General features: G+C 40.1%; 1 protein-coding gene across 1 annotated transcript in view; it reads left to right on the top strand.

Moving 5' to 3' along the window:
• NPR3 (natriuretic peptide receptor 3) overlaps positions 1 to 16,567 on the top strand; it is a gene marked incomplete at its 5' end in the record, with an annotated part of 41,896 nt that extends 25,329 nt beyond the window's left edge. Inside the window, 5 exons of the mRNA XM_082012928.1 lie at positions 4,336 to 4,471; positions 8,313 to 8,407; positions 11,628 to 11,763; positions 13,255 to 13,342; positions 16,317 to 16,567. Coding sequence (XP_081869054.1) covers positions 4,336 to 4,471; positions 8,313 to 8,407; positions 11,628 to 11,763; positions 13,255 to 13,342; positions 16,317 to 16,428 — 567 coding nt within the window. The 3' untranslated portion in view covers positions 16,429 to 16,567. The remainder of the gene's footprint in view (positions 1 to 4,335; positions 4,472 to 8,312; positions 8,408 to 11,627; positions 11,764 to 13,254; positions 13,343 to 16,316) is intronic.
• Positions 16,568 to 25,803: the final 9,236 nt, after the last annotated feature.

The raw sequence follows: 25,803 nt of genomic DNA, 5'->3' as shown, positions 1-25,803 counted from the left end.
TGAAGTACATCATAGCACATATATACTTGAAATGTAGCTGCTGTATATGAACTTTGTTGCCATATTTTTACTGTGTCATGCTATAATTTTATTGTATAACACAATATTGCTAAAATTCATGAGGTTTCATTTACAGTATTCATAATCTCGAGGTTAGATGAGCTTCATGTGAGTGTAGCATCACACTTCTATACTTGATTGCTTAAGGTTTCATCCTTGTGGACTAAGGGTGAAATATCAGTGAACTTTTAGTGGGCCTTAGCTCATTTAAGCATCATGTCAAGTATGTAAATCAGTAAGATATTTGCAAAAAGTCTGAGTATACCCTGTGCAATCCCCAAGGGTCCTCACTGATTCTGTCTGGGACTATAGTTTGACAACTTGAAAATCACCAGGGGTGTACTGGGAAGTAGATGCAGAGACCCAGTTTGGGGAATGTTAGCTGCTTGTTTTTGCAGCAGAGAAAAAGTGGTGATGGTCCTCCCCACCTAGCGCTGAAGTGGTATGAATGGCTGTAATTGCTGTGATTCAGGGCTGGGCAGTTCCAGATGGAAGAGAATAAGATTATTTAATAGTCAGTGGGCAGGATATGGAAAATTATGGGTCCTGCATAGCTGTAGCTTGGCTGTCTTCCACATCGGTAGTATTTTGCATTGCTGTGTATGCTGTTAACACCTTGGTATATATGAATGGTGTGGTCACACTATAGCTGCTTGGGGAACTGTAACTTTGAACTGTGTAAAATTTATTCATGTGATTTCCATGGAGAGAGGTTTTGGGTTTTTTTTTTCCCCATGGAAGATGGTTAATTAGAGTGGAAAGGTAGGAAAATAAAAGGCACAAATGTATGCTTATTTCATCCAGCTGTGCAGTTAGCTTACCTGCTTTTCAGTTACATGGTACCTTTAGTGGGATGTGAAATGAATATAGAAGATACCTCAGCAGTGAGGTTTCCACATACTTGTATTGCAGCCTCCAAAGATGTTCAGCAAACCTGAACAGCAGCTTCTCTGCTGCCACTCACATTGCTGGTGGCACACGCTGAGGGGTGGCTCTGCTGTGCCGTATGGGTTGGGGAGAGCTGCATTTTAGTAGAGCTGACGTGCGAATTATGATCACAGCATGTGGAGCTCAGCTCGCACCTGTAATTAAAAAAACAATATAAATCAAAATGGAAGATACTATAATAAAAAAATTCTGCTTTTTATTAGAGCTCAACTAAAAGAACTGTTAATTACCTGCAAGATTAGTGGATCTTTAATAGCTTTTATAATCTGCTTAGTTTTGTCCTGAGGGCTGTCTGATGTTGAACCACATGTTATTAGTTCCCATGGAGACCTTCAAGCAACCTGTGAAGACAGCTTCGCATTTACTCTGGTCCCTATTTGGCACATTGATGGAACATACACCACTTCTAGCCCTTTTTAACCCTTTTCCTGCAGCAAAGGAAGGATTGGGGGTTTTTTTCTAAGTATTATTTATTCTTACTGTCAGGTATTCTAAAATTCACATGAACACAGGCCAAAAAGTATAAAAATTTTTGAGGGAAATTTGGTGTCAGTCTGTTTCACCATTTCTGATAGGACTGAATGTAAAACAGAAGCTATGTTAAAATAATTAAAAAAAAGAAGAAGAAAGAAAATCCTTCATACCCGTGAGGTTCATGAGATACCATTAAAAGCTTTAATGTTGTCCGGAAGGGAAGTCCTGGGACTATATGGCTTGGGACACTGTTCTAATAAGTCAGGAGTGGTGTCAGATGGAACAAATTTTGCGCCCTTTTTTTTCAGAGGATCTGTTGTGGACAGTCACAGGCAACAGGGCTGCAAAATGAACCTGAGTGAGCCCTGGATAGGTGGAAAATGGAACAAAGAAAGAGCAATCCCTTCAGAATTATGCACAGCCTGTACTTCGCATTGTAACATTCCTCCCATCACCGATGTTTTCTGCTTTCCAGGTTGGAGCCGTCCTACACGTCGTGCAACCCATTCTCTGTGTAGGATCATGGCAACTTCTAAATGATCAAGCAAGATGATTTGCAGGAAAGCTTTATGCCCTTCATGGCATCCTGTGTCCCCTTTCAAGAACTGGTGCTTGAACATATTCCTGGTATAACGTGAAAAGTGGCCAGTGTGCCCATCATACGGTTTGGCTGGGGAGTGTAGGTGCGGTCTCACCTGCAGACAGTAAATATTGCTCTTTTAGAAGAGGATTTGAAATGGCATAAATTATCAGCAGTTTCACCTTCCTTGGCAATGTAAGATAAAAAGATGGGGTTTGTGCGTGGGGAACAGAGCGGTGGCACTGATGATCTGATGATTTTGTAATGTGATTTTTCGTGTGTAATATCAGGGCTTTTCGCCGAGAGGCAAGGCGGGGGCTGTGGCAGTAACCTCCCAGACTGCCAAGAGCGTTTTGACAGGCCTTGTCTGGCAAATCCGCAGTGTCTACGGGAGGGTTTTCAGGCTGGTGGCATGGGTAGATTTCAGATTGAGCAAATGAGCTGACAACATGGACTTTGAAGGTTGCTGTGTTACACTGAGAGGTCTTCGCCACGGACAAAGGAAGTGACAAATAGCTTTCCTTGAAATGAATGCCAGCCACAAGCTGTAAATCAGCCAGCAGGGAGGTAAAGCAACTAGAGAGACTCATTTCTCTCCTGAGAGAATGAGTGTCACATCAAGAAAGCCCATGTTTGATCATCCACAGGCCACTTGGACTCTAAAGCTGGCACATAAAGCAGTTGTCAAGCTTTGTGGTTTCTTGGTTTGTTTTTTTTCTTCAATTCTGAAAAATTAAACCCCCTGCTGGCAAAGCCTGTCCTAGTGTGCACTTTGTCTATCAGCTCTTGTTATTCTACCAAAACCCTGACTTTCACCTCTTTTTTCATGCTTTCCTCTTAGGTCAAAATAACTGCAGCTGCCTTTTAGTCTTTGGCTGTCAGACTGAGCTGAGCTGTTCTGTGCCTTCTGTAGCGCTAAACTGGTAGTGCATTTTCTTCATGAAACATATGCTGGAGTTAACTAGAAGTCCAATTTTAAATGCCAGAGCAATGTAAACTTTTGTATTATCAGTAAATAATCACAAAATTCTCCTTACTTAGGAGAATTTACCTTACCAGCTTACTCTTTCAGCTGTTTTAAGAGTGAGGGAAGGTCTTGCATGCAATTACATTACCAGGGGCTTGGTTGGTTGGGCTTAGCCAACCAACTATGTAACAGTTTTTATGCATGGAGCTGTTATTTACTTACCTGGGTACAATTTTTTATCTTTTAACGTTTCTAATGTCCGTAAGTAAATAGGAACATCTTTCTTGCAGCTGAAAAGATAATTTACTCTGAATTATTGTGCATCAAGCCAGAGTGCATTGCACTACTGAGATGTGAGTTGCTGCTTACAGAAGAGAAATACCTGTGCTGCTCAAGCCATGTGTGTCTGCTTCTGCTGATGGGTCTCCATCTGAATTCAGCTCCTAAAATAATCACTGTTTCACCATGGGAGCACACCAGGCTCCTGTGAACAAACCCGTACTGTTTCTGCAGCACTCTGCTTTTAACTGTTGTTGTTAACTCACAATGTTGTAGACCAAAAGCTGTAGGTTGCCTACGTAGACTTGTGGGAGGCACAGCTGGTTGGCAGCAGTCTTTTTTTACGTTAGGGTTAGAAATCAATATTTCACTCATTTCATGTCACTTACTGAAAAAACTGCAAAGGACAGGAAACGGTTCTCCTGGCAGTTCCAGAGAATGCATTACTGTAGAGGGTAAGTAGTTTCCTCCATGGCTCATTTGCTAGTGGAGAGATGCTCAGCTGAACAAGGGCCAGAAATGGAAGTGGTAAATCATTAAACAAGCAAATCCACCAGTTGCACTCTCCAAAAAAAATCATGGCAGAACATGCTTCCCAATCCTGAGAGGTGCGAAGTCCTCTGCGCAGGGGAAGGAGGACGTACTCGGTGCTGTGGGATGAGGGTGCTCAGCACCTTACAGAATCTCACATGGTCAGTTGCAGAATTTGTGTGTCTGGGCACAGGAACTGTGATCTGCAAATTTCTCCCCTATCTGCAGAGCTATTCAGACACAACATTAAAGTGTGATTTGAGTGTTCAGGATAACAATGGTTAACTGTTTTTAAAAATGGGTCAAAAGTTGCCATTTTCCCCCTGAGGTTTTTTTGAGACACATTCCTTTGTGTTCCAGCAGTTGAGAAAATAACCCTCCAAATTAGTCATTTTGTTTAATTTGGAGATCCCCTCTAGTTAATCAATTCCATAGGGAAGAAAAGTTTTTCACATGTCAATTGCCATTGCTTTTTTTTTTTTTTCTTCTTTTTTAGGTGAACATGTTTGTGGAAGGATTCCATGATGCTATTCTTCTTTATGCTCTAGCTTTACAGGAAGTCCTGAAGTTTGGTTTCAGTAAGAAAGATGGGGAAAAAATTGTTCAGCAAACACGGAACAGAACATATGAAGGTAAGAGTTAATACGTAATTCCAGCTTTCAGAGTCAAAAAAAATCAGGTCTTTGTTTGTGTGCAGAGCAAGAATCCATGCCTGTTCCACTCTTAAATGAGAGGAAAATAACCATATGCAAACCGTATACACCTTTAAGGCTTGCTCACATACCTCACCAGTCTTGACTTTTTTTTGCACCAACCCTTGAGGTCTTACTGAGGTTAAAAAACTCCTAACAATTTAATGACCTTCACTGATGTTGTAAAGAAATACCAATAATTTTCTCAGGCTCCTTCTTTGTTTTTGAAAAGATTACAGCTGCTCGCTTTACTCACGTGCATCTATTAGCTCTGAGACTGCCTCATTTTTTCCATTTGACTTTTTTATCTTAAAAGCCTGGGAATAGATAGAAGCAAGCAGGTGCCAGGGTTTTTTTTTTGTTTGTTTCTTCACGAGCTCCTTTGGGCCCTGGAAGGATTTCCCCCCAGCCTCCTTTCAGGAGCCATGCATGTTATCTCAGAGACAGCAGCTGAACAGCACTGTGCCTTTCTGTGCCTAATCCTGTAGGCTGCAATTCCGCAGTGCAACTGGCACATGTATGTCACCCTGCTGATGCGAAGCGACGCGAGTGCTTTTGTCAGGTAGGGATCGTAATACAGAAGCCAGGGATTACTGGATTCATCTGTCATCTCTTATAATATTCCGATGCATCTCTTTATAATATTCCCATCCATCTCTTGTCCTACTCCAAACTTTTGATGTAGCGTTGGCAAGATTTCCTATGGAAATGCCTAAGAGAAGGAAACATTTCCCCTAGATAAGAAGTGAATGATTAATTTGAATGTGTAAGAAAAACCTCAGTGGCCAGGTTCTCTGCTGTAAGAACATACTGGACATAGCAGAGGATGCCAAGAAAGACAGCAGCTCCAAACCTGTTTTCTATTCTCAAATTCCGGCCTGAACGCGTGGCAAAAGGATCCCCAGGGCAGCTTAAGGCAACACAGGGGTTGCAGTCATCCCGTAAGGAGCCCTGCACCAGCTGGAGATTGTGCTTGATGTCCCAGTACCTCCCTCCACATCCATGGCTTCCCAAAACACACTGTTTTAACAGAGGAAATCCTGTGTCTAAGGATTTGCCTCACTTATCCTGTGTATGAACAGATACCCCAGCACAGCCTGTCTGTGTTTTCTCTACTCCTACTTCTCTGCTCCAGCAAGCCACCAGCTGGTGTGCCTCTGCAAGTCTTTTATAATACTATGTGCCTCTTGCAGGTTATGTGGTTGATTGTCACACCTTTCTTGTCAAACCATCTTGTCAAAAATGTTCTCTTTCCCCACTTGTTAAAACCAGTTTGCTGTTGCTGGCTGACCTGTCACAGCTATTCTGAAGATGTAGCTGTTAAGTTGAGCTGTGAGGGTACAGCTGAAAAGGTTAAAATGCCATGTAAGTCATATGCTATCTTCTGCCGGTGGCAGTGCTTTGCTGGACATAATTTACAAGGATAAAATTGATTTTGAAAGAGGCCTTTAACTTGATGTCTTGCAAACCAGTCCTTTTAGGAAAATCACATCCTTTTATTCTGCCTGTTAAGCCCCTCTCTGAAGTGGATGCAGCATCCCAAAGTACAGACCATGCATATACCCACCAGGTTCTACTGCAGGACTGAAGCTTTATAATTTGCTTAAACTTTTGCAGGCCTCAATGATGAGAACTCAAATTTCATTAATAACATTAATTTAACTGCTGACATCTAGATATCTAATTGCCTGGGCACCTCATTTTACAGCCTGCTCTGAATAGGTGACCCATCAGAACTCCAGTGGGCTGTGGATGCTGTTTCGTGCAGTGTTCACAGTCTGCCAGCCACAACTGCACAGGCAACATCATGTGCTTAGGAAAGGGTAAGGCTGAGGTGATCAAAGGATTTCTTATTGCTTGAGTTGTTAGAGACATCCTGGTATAACTGCGGGGCGCGTTTTGTGGAGAATATTTTCTATTAATTGGCATTTCCTCTGAAAAAGTATCAAGATTTTCTGTATGTAGGCATCTAACATAATAGAACAAAGAGTCCGGATAAAATCCTTCCACCCTCATCCAAATGCAGTTCTTCATTAAATTTGTTTCAGAATTTCCTAAATACCTTTCTTAAGGTAGAACATTGCAGGAAATGTTGACATTTCAAACTCTTTGTTTTGATTCACATGGAAAAGTTAAAACTGAGTCTTTCCCATTAAGAAAAAATCCCATAGGATTTCTGAGTTTCAGCAAATTTTACTACTTCCTTCCAAAAATTGAGTTTTGGCTTTCTTAGGCCAGCAAGGTATCTGTTCCAGTTAACACCTCCTGTCAGATCCAGAATCCAAATTGCTGTGTAGGGATGTTGCAGCTCTTTGTAGTGGCCTCTTCCAGTGCTTTGACCTCCAAGTGGTTGTTAGACCCATTCTGTTTTCCTGCAGTAATCAAACTGGCAATTGTTTGATTACTGTATTGTTATAATGAAACAGATGCTTGACAATAACCTTTTGATGGCTACTACGTATTTTGAAAATCACAGCAAGTTTAAACATTCTTGGTATCACTAAACAGGAACAGAGACAAGATAAATGTAGGTGTGTTAATCTGTTCCTTGTTTACTATTATTAGGTATATTGAGGGGAATTTATACTCTGGCTGAATAGCTGACGTCTCTCTTCTGATTTACAGTCACCGAGAACCTGATTCTCTACTGCTTTGTGCCTGGGTTAGTCGTGGAGTTGGTGTAACATGGGTGTAAAACAATGCCTGTTTGAATTGCCGTGTAAATGGCTATGTTTGGTGTCAGGCAGTGGAGGATCACATTTGAGAATATCTGAGGTGATAAGGCATGTCAGGAAAGTCTTACATAGAGATCCTCATCATAGTTAACTGCTGTTGTTTGATGGATTTTAAGAACCTGTTTGACTTACACTGCAAGAAGTTGAAGCCGTGCTCTTTGTACACAAGAGCACACGTTGAAACAAGAGGTTCAGACTGAATACAAGGAAGTGTTTTTTCACCATGATAGCTGGAACAAGTTGTCCCACAGAGATTGTGCAGTTTCCATCCTTGGAGGTTTAGAAGACCAGATAAAACTCTGAGCATCCTCCCATTCTGACCTCCTGGTTGACCCTGCTCTGAGCAGGAGGTTGGACTTGAGACCTCCTGAAGTCCCTTCAAAGTTGAGTTATCCCATGAGTCTATGATTCCCAGTTTCCCTAAAGTTTCCTAGAACTTGTAAAGGAAGGAAGTAGACTGGGGGTCTAAAAATATGAAAGAAACAGCACCATATCATGCAGTTAATCCTATATAAATGAATGCAGGACTTCATGCATATGTAATGCACATGGTGCCTCTTGTCCACACCCCCTCCAGTATCACATCATATGGAAACAAAACTGGATTGGCCCGATGGGTGCACCAGCCCTAGCGGTCTGTCGAGCCTAGGGCTGTGCCCCTGTGTCCTCTGCAGTACATGAGCTGTACTCTCCTTGTTGAGCCATCATTAGATGTTTCAGGGTTAGGCTTTCTGTAAATAATTCACATTAAATATGTTTGTGTTTTATTCTTGCATGCTGGCTCCTGGATTAGATTTTTCTCACGTATTCCGCAAACAGTCTCACACATTTGATATTTAAAAAGGAGAACTGTTAAGAATTCAGGAATGCAGACACCGAGATGAAATTACAATTTCTTTTGGAATGCCAACAAAAATGCTGGGAGACTGATGAGATTTCCTGTCATATCGGTCTGTAAAAACCTGTCCACTGTTTTCTTGTTTTCCTTGGAAAGGCTCAGTATTTTCACTAATTAATTTTCTAATTCCTCACATGCCATTCTTTAGGCATTGCAGGCCAGGTGTCCATTGATGCCAATGGAGACAGATACGGGGATTTCTCTGTGATTGGAATGACGGACCCAGAGGCAGGCACGCAGGAGGTGAGGAAACAAACACCACTGCACTTGGCCACTGATGAATTAGCCAGTGTAATGTAACACCATATCATCTGTTTACTTGGTGGGCATCTGTTTTTTAATATACACACTAAAATGGTATTGCTTAATCTTATCAACCTGAAGACCAAATCCTTTCTGTAAAATAATTATCTTGAAGTAGTTATCCTAAGTTTGTTTTTTTTAACTTACTTAACTTCTTTTCTTTAACAATACATCTTTTTTCACATGATGCTAGAGACTTTAGAATTTAAAGGGTAAAAGCAAGCTAGCTAAGCACTGACAAATTTTGAATATGAGAAATTATTGTTTAAAAGGAACAAGGCCTTTTATTCATGGATAAGGAGAAAGATTAATCTTGCAGCAACAGGGATGCACAAGTTACCCTGATGTATAAACACAGTGAGTACAGGTATTTTAACCTTACCCTGTGGTCAACCACAGGCAGGAGTGCAGACCTTGCCTCACCTTGTTTATCAGGCAGTAAGACCTCAGTGCCTTGTTCTCAATGTTTAAGAGACATTTTAATCAGATGGCTCCATATACACCGTGTGGGTTATTCCACTGGACACAGCAGGAGTGGAAGCAGCCAGACTGTGAAAAACAGTCTATGTGACATAGCACCAGCTGCATATACCACAACTGGGTTGAGTTTGTTAATACATACGTTGCCCTAACTCCAGCTGCAGCATGAAGCTCCTGTTAGTTGCAAAGTCAGCATCACCCTAAGCTTTGCTGGCCTCCCCTGTTTCGCCAAGCTCAAATGTAAAGCAGCAGTAAAACTGAGCTGGACATTTCTACCTGTGGATTTTTCTGGTCAGTGCTGTGTCAGAGATGAACTCAAGAAGCCTTTTGAAAAGCATGAGGATGTCTAGTGTGTTTTGGTGTGTAAAGGTGACTTGAAAAACTACAGTAGTAAACTGCAGATACTTCCAGGGGTAGGAGTAATCGTTATTCATTGAAGCTAGGAGTACAAATTGGTTGCAGTAACTTTGGTTTGAACAAATTGTATCTATTCAGTTTGTTCAGTCCATTAGCTTTTTATCTCATTTTTCAGTTTAATCCCCATCTCCTACCGTTCCTTCCATTGCTCTTTCACTTGCAATTTAAACTATCTTTTATTTCTTTGATGTTACATTTCTCCTTTTAGCATACTGCTTATTTTAATTTCTATCTGTTTTATGATGCATATAAATATGCATGGAATTAAAATATTTTACATATGATTACTTATTACTTATGTCTGTTACATTCATTTGTACCCTCATGCCTCACTCTGAAAACATTGTTTCTTTGATGTTTTATTCACTTTGACAGTTTTTTCTATGTCCATACGAGAATGTTTCTTAAATGAACTGAGCCAAATAAATGGATGTTTGGGCAGAGCTGTTTTCCCAAGTCCATTCACAGAGTTTAAAGCTAGAAGAAAAGACCAGATTACCTAGTTGGACATCTCCTGTATTGCAGGCAGGCAGGTTTCTTACCCTTGCATGGAGCCCTGTAGTTTACGTGTGACTAAAAGCTCATGCTGTAACAGGCATTCCTTTTTCATTTGGAGACTCTGAAGAACAGGAGCTGCCTCTCTTGCTCCCTCGATGTTTGTTCCACTCTTGGAGTTTAAGAGTTTAACCGCTCTTGGTCTTTAAAAATCTGTATCCTGCTCCTGATCTGACTCTGTTTGGTCACTGCTTTTAGCTATTTCTTCTGCTTAAGCCTTTCTACATGCTTTCATATTTAGTAAGCCCTGATGGTAGAGGACTCTCCCACTCCTGTTTGATAGATTGAACAGTCTCTTGCAGTCTGCTGCCTGCAAAGGGTCTCTGAGGTTTTTTCCCTCTAATTTTTCCAGTTTACTGAATTTGCCTTTATTTTTGAACAAATGTTAAAAAAAGTCTTTCTTCTAAGGATTTACCTCCTTAGGTAGAGATTTATCTCCTTAGAAAAAAGATTCATCTCCTTAGAAATTAACTCCTTTATTTAGAGTGAAATGTACATTTGTGTATCTAACCAGGACAAATATTATCTTTTAACTCTTTCCCTTCAATATGAAATTTAGGTGAAAGATTTGAGCAGGCCATCAGTGGCGTGAATTCTAAACCCAGTAAATTAATATATGGTTTTTATCCATGGTAGGACAAATACGTCTTTTGATGTGCTTCTGCCATCGCTTCTAACTAATTCAGTGTCATGATATTTGGCCTTTATTACTGTACATAGATTTTTTTGGGCAACTATTTTCAGATGAGTGACCCGCTATTGTTAGCATGATTTAGTCCTGTAACTCTGCACTGGCTCCAACATATGTTATTTTGAATAAGAATAAGCTTATAATAGTAATAAGCTTAAATATGTTATCTTGAATAAGCCTGGATTTACCGTTGAGGACAGGACTGAAATTCTAAAGTATCTTGATTAATTGGTCTGAAATAATAGTCCATGCTGCCAGAATACTAAGCATGAAGAGCCCTTTCTGTGTAAACATCAACAACTGTAGAAGTGCAAGGTGGAGAATGACAGGCTTTGTCGTAGTTCTTCAGAAGATTTTAGCTGAACATAATCAAGTGCCTCCAGATCCTTGCCAAACATAAAAATCCAGCCTGAATTGTGTAGCTGGGAGCCTCAGCATACAAAGTACTTGAAATGATACTTTCACTTAGCTGGGTGACAGTCCTGAGCACTCAACCCACTACGGAGCAGTTGAAGAAAGCCCAGGGAGAGCAGGAGGAATATTCAGGCGGTTGAAAAGACTTGCCTGAACTGGATTTATATAGAAGAGAAGCCTGAGGGCAGACCAGATAAGAGCCTGTGAATAAGTGATGTCTTAGAAAGGAAGGGTCTCTATGTCCACTGGCAATTCGGTAAGTAGTGATGGATAATTACGACAAGGGACATACATGTTAAGGAAAACCACTGACAGTAATGATAGCTAAATTCCAGAATAACTGCCTACAGGAATTGTCAAGTCTTCATCTTTGGAGGCTTTTAAGAACAGGTTAGATAAACATCTGTCAGGAATGCTTTTGTTCAGCTGATCCTGCCCTGGGGCAGGGCATGCACTACATAACCTCCCACAGACCCCTTCAGCCCTGTTCTCTGTGATTCAACATCCTGCCACAGGAGTCCAAGTGAGTGATGCCGCTCTCCTGTTTGTTTTACTTCCCTAAGTTGATAGGAAAGTCTTTTCATTCCTTTCTTTTTTGCATAGGTGATCGGGGACTACTACGGGAAGCAGGGGCGTTTTGAAATTCGATCAAATGTGAAATATCCTTGGAATCACGGCAGGCTGCGACTAGATGAAAGCCGAGTTTCAGAGCACACAAACAATACACCGTGTAAATCATGTAAGTTTAGTGACTTAATGCTTCTGCCAAGGCTGTCAGAGAGAGGAATCCATGTGGTGATGTAGCATAACGGGCCGTATTAAATTGCTTAGCACAATGACATCGTGACTATGGCTCTCTGCTGGCTGTTTGGGAATTTAAGGTCTGGCAGCCCTAGGTTGTACGTGGTTTGAAGTGCTTCCCTGAACTTAAACATGATAGTAATCATGATCCACAGCCCAAGGCCCTGGAGGCTTTAGGACTTTTCAGGGGCTAAAAGGTAAAATCTCTTTTAGCCAGAAAGAAAGTTAAAACTGAAACCACAAACAGAGAATAATCATACTGATAATTAGCAGCAGGGGGGGCAGTGCTGATGAGAGCAGTGGTCTCCCAGTGCAGAATGATTTTCAATGCTATGAGAAGGCACTGTGAGGGGCCCTCTGGGCTGAGAAGTGAAGTCGGTTGAATGGGGCAACACCTGTGAATCCAGAAGGCTGGGACTACCCTCCACAGAGAAGGTGTCCTTCTTTTCCAGTGTACTGACTTTGCAGACCATGTTGTAGTGAGCAGGGTATTGCAAGGAGGTAAGGGTAGGAAGATACAGGTGGCAGAGGGTGTCTTAGCTTTTCACAGGAAACAAATTGCTAGTCCTGCAGGGAAAAGATATCTACAGCCTGATAATTCTTTGATCCCTGAAAAACCTGTGTGTACACATATGCTGTACAGACTGTTTCCAGGCCATATTCTCTACACCTAGCATGGTGTAGCTGTGTACCTTCTTGCATCCACACATCCAGAGGTACAGACAAAATCCCCTCAAAGGGTCAAGGGTCAACAAAGAGGAGGGAGCAGTTTAATTTCCTTAATATTTCTCTGTTCCTTTCCACAAACCAAGGTAGGCATGGAAGAGGGAACAGGCTGCCCCCACATGACAATGCCATCGTTCTTCAGCTGCCCTGCACGTTGCAGGGTGACTGTCCCTACTTGGGCTCCCCTTCAGCCACTGTGTCACTACTCTGCCTCTGTTGAGATTTGCAGCAAGGTGAAGCTCATGTGGCTTTTATCTTGAAACAGCATAGGTTCAGGAAAAAACCAAAACAGCAACACTGAGGAGCTGTTGGATAATCATGCAGTCATTTTAACAAACCTGGGTGATAGAGGGTTGTGATGCTAAAACAGGTTGTGCATTGTAATCCCAGTCTGTGTTATAATTCAGACCAAGCTGTCCAGATCAGTTTCTTAACAACATTCCTGTGTATCACATCTCTAGAATTGTGTCTTCATCTGACAGTGATCTTGAGGGCTTGTTTAACCCCAAGGAAAGCAAGGACAAAACATAGACATGCAGAAACGGGAACTAAAAAAGAGGTTCCCATGGAGTCCTGAGCCCTGAAAGGCTTTAGTTACTATCTGATGTTGGTCACTCATTTCCTAGTTGTGTGTATTTTCCAATATGTGAATGCAAGTAGTTCTCAATATGAACCCTGATTGTTTATTTTTCCATTTTTCAAGCAGGTGGTCTAGGAGAATCAGCAGTTACAGGAATAGTTGTGGGCGCCTTGCTCGGAGCAGGATTGCTAATGGCTTTTTACTTTTTCAGGTTAGTCCAATCCAATGAAAGTTCTGTAAAGTCGTTACTCATCATCTAGGCCTCTCAGGTCCTGGCAGCACATCCTTGTTGGGGTACAGAGAGGCACCACAATCATGTGTGGTAACATTCCCACTAAAGACAGTGAACACACTTCGATTGCCCTTTTGTGTATATCCAAATCATTTTACTGACTCAGGGCCTCATCCTGTAACCACTTACATATCTCTGAGTAACTTTGCTTATGGAAGTAATTTCAATGAGTTCCAGTCATTCATGTAGCTTTAGCAAAATGCCCTGGCCTTGAAAGCCTTCTTTGCACAATTGTGCAGGCTGTGATCGTGCAGTAGATTTATATCACTTGCCTGGTACCATGCTTAGTTTTTGAGTATTGAGTGGAATTGTACTGGAAGCTAGAAAGAAATTTCTGTTTTGGTATAACAGAGCATTTGGATTTCAAAGCTGTGCATTTAATTTAATAAGTTGAGGTCAGCACAAGGTGATTAGTGTTTTATTCCTTTTAATTTTTTAAGTAAAATTATTCTTACATGGCTAGTCAGCAAATCTAAAGTCTTGAGAGTTGATCTGACACTAACAGAATAAATTAGTTATACATGTTCAGCATCTTATATATACAACAATTTATCCTCTTACGGTATGGAGGAGAAAAGGAAGACAGGAGAACAGAATTAACCTCTGCATGTAAGAGTCAAATAATTTTCTCAAATAAAAGTATCTTATTTGTGAAAAAACGTTAACAAAATGAAACAAGCAAAAACTGCTTCAGTTCACCAGCACACTTCCAGGGTTTCATAAGATCCTACAGCCAAGCTTATTCATCGAGTACTTACAAATTAAATTCTGCAGGGTGATTGTGTTCTTGCATGTGTTTGGTGCTTATATACTATGTTGTTTGGATTTGAGTCAAGATAAGCCATCTGGGACTGGTTAAAGACTGTCTTTAAAAGACAAAAGAAAAAGAAAATACAAGTCTGTCTTTATAGTGTATGTCATCAGAGGTTCTTGCATCTTTTATACATTCTGAGTTTGAGATGATAATTTTTCAGGTATGTTTTTTAGCATCGCTGATATTGGGAGGGAATTGGTCTGTGAGGACAAGAAATGAGGCAAAAAACATATCCTGAGCTGGTAGAAAACTTTGCAAAGCATCTTTGCAGGAACAGGTCTTAAACTCCTAGTCATCTGACACAAAGACTTGGATTGGAAATTGGTGTAAGCAAAGATGAGGGCCTGTAAAAGTAGATGTACACACTTGACCTCAACACCCACTCTTTGCATTTATGGTCAGAGGGGAGAAATTAGCACTCTTTTGGGTGCAGTGAATGTCAACCTCATGTAAAAGCTAAACCAGGTTAAAAGAATGCCGCTTGGAAATGCCTGTTTCTCTCTATTGACTGAAGGAAGGTGTGGGTACTGTGGTCAGATAGATCTGCATGTTGGAGACATCTAAAGACACATGAGTCAATTTAATCCTGGAGATCTGATTGCACCTGTTCAAAGCAGAGGCGTAGGGACAACTCTCTAATGCCACCATTCGAATAAACATACAAAACATAGCATATCAGGATGTCAGAAAATGGAGGTCTAATGGTTGTGTGCCTGGAAGTAATTTGTACCTGCAGCTTCTGTGCCTTTCCAGATTACATCTCATTTGTATCTGTAATTGCCACAAATGAGCATGTAAACACAGTTTTGAGCGTGCAGGCAAACTGGTAAAAGGTCTGGGTAGTAGTTCTAATGTGTAGCTTTGAAAGGATCTAAAGAGATACATTTATAAGATGTGGAGCTGTTCTTGTGCATGAGCTACTACTGTGCATGCTCTGACCAGTGGAAGGATCTGACTTGAAAATACGTAAACAAAGTAAAGAACGTAGGCTTTTCAAGTTATTTCAGAGCCTACTGATACAGACACAGATATATAGGGAATCTTTAACTTGTAGGTTCCCACTTTCTGTTGAGCCATGTTACCCAAATTAAAACCTTGGAGATTTGAAAATCATTCTTCCACTGCTACGTGTCTAGCTCTGACTCCTGCTACACATGCCAGTGGAGCAGAGCTTTCCTTGGCATACAAGCTTTCTGTCATGCATCTGCACCAGCAGTACTGTATGCACATGGGGCTGGACTAACGCTCTTCTGAAAAATTGGTCCTGAAACTCAGCAGAAGCATAAATGCATAAAATATAAATGCATTTTATATTTTATGCATTTATGCATAAAATTTATTTTATAAATATAAATTTATTTTATATTTTATATACAAATGAATCTTCTTACAATTTTTTCAGGGAGATTTGGGTACTAAAGGGGAAACTGAGAGGCAGTCAGAGGGCTTGTTTGACGTATGAAGTAACATAACAGAATTATTCAAAAGGTCCTAGAGGAAGACACACAGGAAAAACTGTGTCTGATGCATGAGCAATTGTATTTACTTCTTATCTATCCTCTACATCCCTTTTCTTAATTCATCATGCTACCTCCTCCGACATTACAAACATAGTAGCTTTCTCAGAGGGAGATGGGAGGATTAGTTAGTTAATGTATAGTTTCAGTGAGAAACGCAACTGAATAAAGAGTCAGATCTGGTGTTTGAACTCTGCAGAAAGTGCCCCCCCATATACTGGAAAGAAATTTGGCTTTGATCAGTATAAAGCAGTGATGTGACACAGTTGACATGACACGTCACAAAAACTCCCTAATCACTTAGATCAGAAATTTTCAAAGCAGCAAACGTCTGTGTCTTGGTGCTTTGAGTCTGCTGTGTAGAAATTAACAGGCATTCTTGAGCCTGGGTAAAATGTTTCGAGGCAAACTACTTTAATCTTTGACCAGGGTTTCACATTCTGCCACGTTTCATTTTTCAACTGGCACCCAGCTGTCCCCTACAGGCATTCTTTATAAGGGAAGTCCTGTTGTCCTATAGCTGGAGAAGGATTTCTCACTCTCTTCCTCTCCTTTCATGCAGAAAGAAATACAGAATAACTATTGAGAGACGAACTCGACAGGAGGACTGTAACATGGGGAAACATCGGCAGTTACGTGAAGACTCCATTAGATCTCATTTTTCTGCCGCATAAAGAAGAAAAAAAAAGAATCTCATTCTTCCTGGGGAAAAAAAAGAGTTAGGGGAAAGGACACAACCAAAGACATCAGTGTAAAAAGAAGAGGCTTTTGAAGAACTCACTCTTTTAAGCAGTAATTCTGTCTTAATTTCTTTCAGAAGCTCAGGAATGATTTGCCAATCATGTTATGCCGCATGGCCTTTCATCTCATGAAAAAAGAAAATTATGCAGTTTGATGTTATAGGATGTACTTAATATGTAAAGACAGTATTTCTTAAGGCATATATTAAGGGCAGCAGATCTGGGTTTAGTTGGTGGGGAATGCCTCATTCTGTTCCCTTTTTTTAGCTCCTTCCTTAATAGCATCCCACCCATGGGTATCAAATATGGTTTCACAGGCATAGGTGCTGGTTTGCTGTCAAAAGGAAAAAAGGGATTAATTTGGGGTATGATCCTGCATCACTGAATCATTGCTGTTGTTTATTGGGGATACAAGATTGAGCATATGGAGTTTAGTCCTGGGAGGGAACTGGCACTTGAGTGTGATTAACTCCACTGGGGTGTAATTAACTTCACTGAGAAAGTCAGGCAGGTGGAAACACACACAAATCATTCTTTCCTTGTTTGTGTAGTATCACAATCAAAAGCACTGATTCTTCCTCTTAGGTGCTGGGAGTTAGGAAAAACTCCAGTGAAGGATGTGGAGTTTCACTGGTGTGAAATAGTGAAAGAGAAGACAGTCAGGCCTCTTCAGTCTTACGTGTGTTTTATCATGCTGTTTCTCTCTGCTGCCATCACCTTTCAGAGAGACAATATAATCCATGTAGAGCCTGCTCCTGTTCCCAGTGAAGTCAATGGCAAAATCCCACTAACTTCAGTGAGCACAGGCCTGCATCCAAAATTGTAAATATGAAAGTGTTTGTATAGCTGAGGCAATTCTAAAGGGGATCTTTTTTGTGTAAAAATGACATTCCATGCTATCATTTTATTTTTAGGATATTTTTTATCTTGTATTTTTCTATTAAAATATCTATTTTTGCTTTGGTAGGATTAAAAATTAAGGGAGAGAATGTTTTGAAGACGTATTTTTTGTGATAGGAGTAACATGCAGGGGAAGTCAACAGCTGTAAATACGTTTTAGAATTTAGGGGAGGAGAAGTGACTTCATGGATAGTAATGAACCTTTTGCCCCACTTTCTTCTCCAGGCATGTTCAACATGCAAATAGCTATTTAAATGATTTAAATGCAGTTATCGCATTGTCTATGTGATGATGGCCCTGATCCTGAAAATAATGAACATTTCACATGTTAAATAGTCCTACATTAGTCAGTGAGACTAACTATTCATGTGTGTACAATTAAATGTGCAAGGAACTACCTTCAGGAATCGGGGTGGTAAAGCACTACTCTAGGGCTGACTTTAATCCTGCTGCCATCAGTATACCTGCGACTTCTACCATTGACTTTATCAGGATCAAAACTGAATCTGTGATGAATTAGCTACTGACAGGTTATTTTACGCTACATAAAGGAGAGCTCTGCGCTTTCTAGTCCACAAATGGAAATGAACAGTACATCTTAGAAATGTGGTGAAGAAGGCCCATAAAAATATTGTCTGTGAGAAAACCCAGCTATGACTATGATTCTACTGTGTGAAATCTTTTGGTTTATCTGATTCTGATTTCATAAGCAAAACTTCTGGTGTCAGCAGTCACAGTCAGATTTAACAAGAAAGTTAATCTCAAAGCTGGCACTGAAGCCTGTGTTCTGTGAGGCTTTTAGGCTTTGAGAAGCCAAAGTGCCAATTCAGAGAAGCCATTCTGGGGTAGCTGGAAGTGAATAAAGAGTGAAAGCTGTCTCTCTCTTCTTTCTGCTTCTTTTTATTTGTTGATGGGGAAATACATCATGGAGTATTTCCTTGGGCTGGTTTTGCTATTTATTACACACCAGTGTCTCGTGGCGTATGCAGGGGTTCATCACCTGCCCTTGTGAAATGCTGTCCCATGTTGCTGGCAGCCGGAGGGCAGGGCTTCCCAACTGTCCGGGCAGCTCCAGAATAGGTGGTGCCTGTTGACCGAGTAGATTTAGTCTCTTTAGGACTCACTGTAACAACTGTTGTTCACATGGTAGATCTGCATCATCCCATTTCCCAGTCTGGGCCTGCATGACTTCTGCAAAGGTGTCTTGGACAAAATAACACTGTGGTCAATTGGCGGTTTTCTGAAGTAGCCTCCGTATCTCATGGGCACTAGAGAAGAGCAGGCTAGAGCAGCATTCCTGTTGCTATGGAGTTGGAGAAGAAAAAAGACTCCCTGATTAGTTTTTGGAGATTTTTTTCAAGCAGTTGAGTTTTTCTAGCCTCTGGGCATGCTTAAATTCAAAAGGAGTTTTGATCAACTTTTTGTTTTGCAAATGTCTTTCAGTATTTTTACTTTCTTTCATCCATTTGACTACTTTGCCACAGAAAAAAGGGAAGGAAAAATTTTAAATGTGTAGAGAAAAGGGCATGATTGGAAGCATAAGCTTGCTTTTTTTAAATTACGTTTGCTATGACTTGCCTTGCAGTCTGAACTGGTCCCCAAGCAGTCACTAATTAGGGAGCAAGGCGGATCTGCGATTTCCTGTGGCATGCACAGTTCCAGTCAAGCCAGGACATCTGGCAGGGACAACAATGTTAGACAACTTTTTATTTGTGTCATCTTACTATAAGTAAACATTAAAAAAAGTATAATGAAAGGTCACTTTTCAATGAAAAAGATAATCTGATCTGCAGCTTTATGTGGGGTTTTTAATCATGACCTCACAAAGTGTTTTCATGAGGTGTCTGTTAGTGGGATGTTGATGGAGGCCTGGCCTCCTTTACATTCCAGCACCTCCCAAGAGAAGTGAACCTTTCTTGCATGTTAGAATATTTTAAATCAGTGGGCTTTAATCTTTCTAAATTGGTGCACACCTTGCCGTGCATTTTTCCAATGTAAGTGTGGAGATCATTTAAGAAATTTCACATTAAGTAGATTCCTCTATAGAGTGAAAAACTTGCTGCTCTTAGCTGCCTTTCACAGGCCTCTTACTAATAGTTCCCAGGTCTTCCACGAACCGTAGATCAGAAACTGTTTTGAGTTTAGATTATTCAGCAGAGAGATTTGTTACCAGCTAATGCACTTTTCCTTTTTGGTTCATCTGCATTAGATCAATGCCACAATGTTTAGGCTTCAAACTCTGTAAGGGAATGCCTAATCAAAATAATAATAATTGATTCCTAAAAGAGTTTTCAAAACCTACATTTTTGGCTTCAACAAATCGCCCATGTTACAAGCATACGTCTGTATTACAGAGCAGCACAAGAAGGGCCTTGACTCAGCTCAGCACTTTAGAACACACTTAAAATATGCTCAACTTCAGCTTCTAAGTGTTTTGCTCACTTGGGACCAAGGGGTATGATCCTGTCCGTGGCTGAACCAAAGGGAATCCTGACATGCACTTGAATCAGTGGAAGGTTGACCTCACAGTTCTTATGTTTATTGCTAAGTCTTACAGTTGTACCTGTTAAATTGAATTGAACTGGTGGCTTCATACCTTTTGTTTGCCAAAGTTTGACAAATTCTGCTAATTTAGCATTTCTTTAAATTACTGAATATTGGTCAGCTTAGTAGCTAATTCACCTCAGCATCCTCTTCTTGAGGATTCTATGGACAAATTACCTGACTTTCCACCCTCTTACTTTCAATGCATAGACTTCCACTGCAGGTTGACAAAGATGAAGCAAAACTTTCAGTGTTAACCTGTAATTTATTATGCTGAGACCCACAACTTCAGAGTCAGATGTCTAGATGCTTTGTCCTGAGAAGAAACTGAGGTAGTTCTGGAAGCTTTGCTTATGGACAGTTTGTATGTCCTGAATAGTCTGTGACTACCACCATCAGCTGTTAATTACCAGTTCCTTCTGTCACATGCTTCACCGAAGACCAAACCAGGGTAGTTCCTGAGAACATTCAGTTGTTGCTAAAACTTTTTACTGAGGGAGCTGTGCACCTTGCAAGATTGTGGCCAGAATTCAGTTCATTAAAGAGAGATACTCATTCACTTCTGAGAATAAATTTTACTAATGTATTTTCAGTTTGTTTTTAAGAAACGCTTTATTGCATTACTGAAAGTATTTTGTTGTTTTTTAATGGAGAATTATTAAGGTGTAGCTAATGCTTTCAAAACATTTCTGCTGGACGAAAGAAGAGTACTGCCTGACCGTGTGTTTTAGTGGGAGGTTGATGTCTGATTCATGTTTTTGGCTTAGAGATGCGATCACACTCTTGGTAAGCCAATGAAAAAAACTCTCTTTGATTCAGTGGAAGTAAACTCAGCGCCTCAGTGAAGTGTCTTCAGGCTTTAAACTCAGCATCTTGAAGCAGTTCAGAGTGAATTTCTCAACTTTGCAGTAGAACAGGCTGCATCAGCCTTAGCTGACCTTGGCTCCAGCACGATTTTCACCTCATGAATGCCATCATGCTCCTGGAAAGCCAAGAATAGACATCAAAGACAGGAAACTAATAGTCCTGGTCATAAATTTCTTTGGCAATTCAGTCTACCTTTTCCGGAACTCGAGACAGTTCCACATCCTTCCCTACCCTCCTCTGTGTTTCAGAGTAGCCATGTAGCTGTTCTGCTTCTTTAAGTAAAACAGTTGAGGTTATTTTTCCTCATTTTCTCCCAGAGTAGAGTGAACACTCTTCCCTATTTTTTTCATTTCTTTCTAGCTTCAGAAGTGCTTTGAAAAGAGACAGCCATTTTCCATCATTTAGTCAGAAATGCTCCCTCTTCACTGAGAGGTGGCTTTTACATAATTTCAGCTGTTGTTCATTGCCACCATGCTGCTCAGCTGCCAGCACACCTCATGTTGGCCCATGGCCATACCAGCTGTCATCAGAGATCTAGACCCAGAATTGTCTGATGTTGCCTTTTAACCAAGCAAAGCTGAAAAATTGGGTTGACCAAAAACTTTCTGAAGTTTCATCTGAATTTTGCAGCTGTCATCCTTTCTTTTTAAAAACAACCAAGTCTGGCACTGTAAATTGTTGTTATAGAAGCAGTGCCATTTTAAAGCTAATATGTTTACTGGGTGCCACTGGGCTAACAGAAAATGTTGTAGTCCAAGCATGGTGAGAGGATGTCAGGTGATGTCAGCCAGTCTTTTTTTTTTTCTTACCCTAATTGTTGTTGCTATAGAATGACATCAAATCTATTGACCACCTTCCCCAAAAGCAGGACATATGGGAACAGAAATACAAGTTTCTAGTGGTATATTACCTTTTCTGTTGGCCAGGAACATGCCCTAGTAACTTGTCTCACAACAGTGAGCCACGAAGGCACAAATTTCAGCACAGTTCATGTTTCATAGGAGGAATTTTAGCCCTTTTTAGAAACAAAAAATATAGTAAGTTACTTTTTGGATTATATTTTTAAGAACATGCTGGAAAAAGTTTTGCCTTCAGATGTGTTGTGTGTCCCCTCTCCTTCTCCCCTTCCTTTCTTGCTGTTGAAAGCACAAAAAGATTTGTGTGTGTGTGAAACCTTTCAAGTGGAAGAATAGAAGTGTTTCACTGTGCATATCCCTGCTTAGAGGCAGAAATTAGTTCAAATGGCTTGGGGCCTGTATTTTTTCCATTCTCAGATACCTTTTAACATCCGAGCTCTGAGACTGCTGGAAAATGATTGTTGAAATTAAAACAAATAGCCTTTTGTGAGAGACCTCAGACCTGGCTGTCTACAGGGGTCAGCAAGCTGTGCAGCAGACTTTGATAGTGTCTTTTCTCTTCTAGAGAATGGCAGGAAGCCTAAGCACTGTGGTTTGCCCCAGTAAGTCTGGCATAAATGCAGCTCTCCCTTTATCTCACCCATAGAGGCAGAAAGGATGAAGGTTAACATTGGTATTTTTATGAGGGTACTGCTGGTTTTGATCACGATGGTAATGCTGCCATGGCTTTGAGGCTTTCTTGGGCTAGTGTTCAATTATGTCCAGTGTATCATTACATAGACTATTTTATTATGCTATTACTTCCACAATTTACCTTTCAGAATGCCTCCTAACTGACATACACCGAATTTACAGCAAACAAAACTAGCTTTGAAAGGAGAGGCTCAGAGTGCATTCAGAATCTCTCACTAACCACTAAGTTAATATTCTGCATCAAATGCAAAATATTCTAAATATTAGAACACTGTTAAAGTTTGTATGTTAAGCTATAATACTTCAGAAACCTTGTGTGGATTCATTAGGTGTTAAATCTTCGAAAGGTTAAAATCCACTCTGTGTGAACTGTTGCTTGGTGTTTCTGTCACGTGTTTCTAGAGGACACTTGAGCAAGCACAGAAAATGTACCAAAAAGGGTATTTAAAAAAATAATCTTGGTTTAATGGTTTCTTTTATAATCTCAACTGGCATGCACAGGGAACACACAATTCTCTCCCCCAAAATATGAACAGAGCTTTTGCTAATGTTACACTAAACCATCAGCAGACATAATGAGCACAGCTATGTTGGTTCATACTTGGTGATGATCTGCCTGGACTTCTCTTTCTCTGTGAACTGCGTATGCAGTGTGACAGAGGAATGAGCCACCACTGAAAAGCCAATACCACAGTTACTAATCAGCGGTCATTTATCTTGTTGCCACGTGAGAGAATAAACATCTCCTCCCATATCTAGTATCTCCCTGATGTAGCTTTGTGGCAGGTGTTGTGATGACTTCTGCAGTATAGGATGCAAGGGATGAAAAGATCTGTTGAGAATATAGGGAAAATACCTGTGCAGTTGAGTGAGGGAGAGAGAAGACAGAAAATGCTCAGGGATTGATTATGCTCCCATGATGATACTATTGACTGTATGGAGGATGGGATCAAGCCTTTTCTGCACAGTACATTGTCTTTATTGTTCCATATCTACTTCCTTAGACACTCAGCAGAAAGCTTATTCGCCTTTTAAATCCCACAAAGCCACCTTACCTAAGATTTAAATGGGGTTTAAGTGGTAGATAGGACCTGCTTAGGGTGTACCATGCCCTTAGGTTGGGAATTTACCTAGTACCAATGTCATCTTGACTGTGCATGTCTAAAGTGCTGAGAAGACTTGGGTAGAGTGGCAGGATGAAGGAAATGGGTAGAATTTGCTGTGTTTCTTGTGCATAGGGTGTAATTATCACAAAACCAAGAGGAATCAGGATAGACACTGTGGACATTAACTTTGTCCCCTTTTTTCAGTGATACTGTTCATTATTAATGTAAAACAGAGAGACCTAGTACCAGTCTGATAGAAAACAAATGGAAAGCTGCACAGTATATTGTACTGATGTAAGTAGAACTATCTGCATATAATGTGATTTTATTTATTGTTGTTTTTGTGTAGGGGAGAGTGAGTATTCATGACTGTGGATATAACCTTTGTTATTTGTGTAATGTATTTTATTTCTTTTATGACTTGGTCATTTAAAATACCTGCATTCATTGGTGTCCTTTGACTTTTTATTCCGTGCATTTTCATTCACACATTTTAAAAATGCAAGAATATCACATAACCTAAATTGTAACAAAATGTTTCCATTAAAGACATAGGAATATGTTATCACCCGTTTCTGTGGTGTCTTTTGTCACCTGTTTACTACATTCTTGGTCGGTTTCATATAGAGGTTGTTACCAGATGATATGGAGTTAATAACAGGAGGGTTATTCTGGGTCTAAGACACCACATAAACACCTGATTTTAATGATGATTAGTAACTGATTAAATCAGGAATAAATCAAACCTTTCTTTGGAAAGAAAGTTCCCCCTGGTATTTTAAGGTCTGGGAAAGGTTTTAATCAGTATAAACAAATTTTGGGTATTTTTCTATTTATTCTCAGTCCTCCAGAAATTAATTAGGAACCAAATTATTTAAATACATTGGAACCTTCACTAGCAAGCATTAATTTTTATAGCCTGCAGAGAGACAAAACTTACATATTTTACTAAGCCAGAAGTTCATTTCTTTGCAGCAATCTTATCAAATTGGGGGAATTTAATTCTGTTTCTTTCCTGTGCTTTTAAATACAGTCTTCACATTATCCTGTTTTGTCTAGCCTTCTGCTTTCTGTATGCATGTGTCTGTTGCCAAATTTAAGATTTGTGCTTGAGAGTATGCCAGGCCTTTATAAACTAAAATAACTTGGAAATGAGTGTGAGGAAGAAATTTCTGATCACAGTTGTATCAAAACTACAAGTACCAAGAATTCACTGGAGAGTTGATAGAGAGGTGGAAACATCCTCTGGGTTAACTATGGACCTAAAATCTTTCTGCAGCCCAGGACTGAAAAAGGCAAAGAGTATTTTTATACAGGCTTGGAGAAGCCCATTCAGTTAGGGGAGAGTTGAACTACTTTCCTAGCTGCAATGCCATTCACATTAGTAAATCTAAATTTGTCACTGAATTTAATTAACTCAGTACTCCCAACAGGGAAATGAATATTACAAGTTTGTATAGCTGATTAAAGGTGCAAAGAGATTAACTTTCCAAAATTGTAGAAGATCTTCCAGATGTATGTTAGAATTGAGGTGATTTTAAATCTGGCTCCTCAGAGATAGACTTCTAATTGTATGAATGCTGTACAGACAGAAATTACTGTTTCACCTGCTTTTCCTTGATAGTTATGCGCTTATGTCTTCATTCCATTGCAAACAGGAGTTCCCTGGAAGAACCTAGTGATTTTCCAGTATTTCTGTGCATTGTAGAAAAAATTGTACAAGTAGTGCTTTGTGTTCCTTATAACTGCAGTAATCACTAAAGATGTTTTGTGATCTTTTCAAAAGTGCACATTTTACATTACTCATCTCTGGTCTATTCTAAACAATTTAAGATTCTAGTCAGGATAAATGAAAGATTAGTTTACTAATGTTTACTAATATTCTAAGTTTGCTAGAACTGGGATCAGTCATGATACCTGCTTTACTGCGGCTATATTGTAGGGACGCATTGTCAGGGAAGACAGCAGGAGAAACTTCTGACATCTTGCTTTCATTGACAGCAATGGGAAAAAATTCTTATCACTGTCAATAAAATAAAGTTTTTACTCAGGCTTGGGAATATATGGCATGAGAAATGATTAACTGAATTGATGTTCTGTATATTACCCTCAGGATATTAGTGCACGTCAAACACGTCATTACCTTCAGAGTGGCAGGGCTTTCTTCCACTGTCACTAGATTTTTTTTTTCTTTTTTAATAGCTTATCCTTCAAAATGAATCCTTGAAATATGTATGATGGATTATGTACATGTATAGATGCATCAATATTTATGAAACAGTTCACAGAATCACAGAATGACTGGGTTGGAAAGGACCTTCAAGATCATCAAGTCCAACCAT

Source organism: Phaethon aethereus (genome assembly GCF_964289735.1).
Source record: "Phaethon aethereus genome assembly, chromosome: Z".
Lineage (NCBI taxonomy): Eukaryota > Metazoa > Chordata > Aves > Phaethontiformes > Phaethontidae > Phaethon > Phaethon aethereus.
This window is presented reverse-complemented; position numbering and strand designations above follow the sequence as displayed.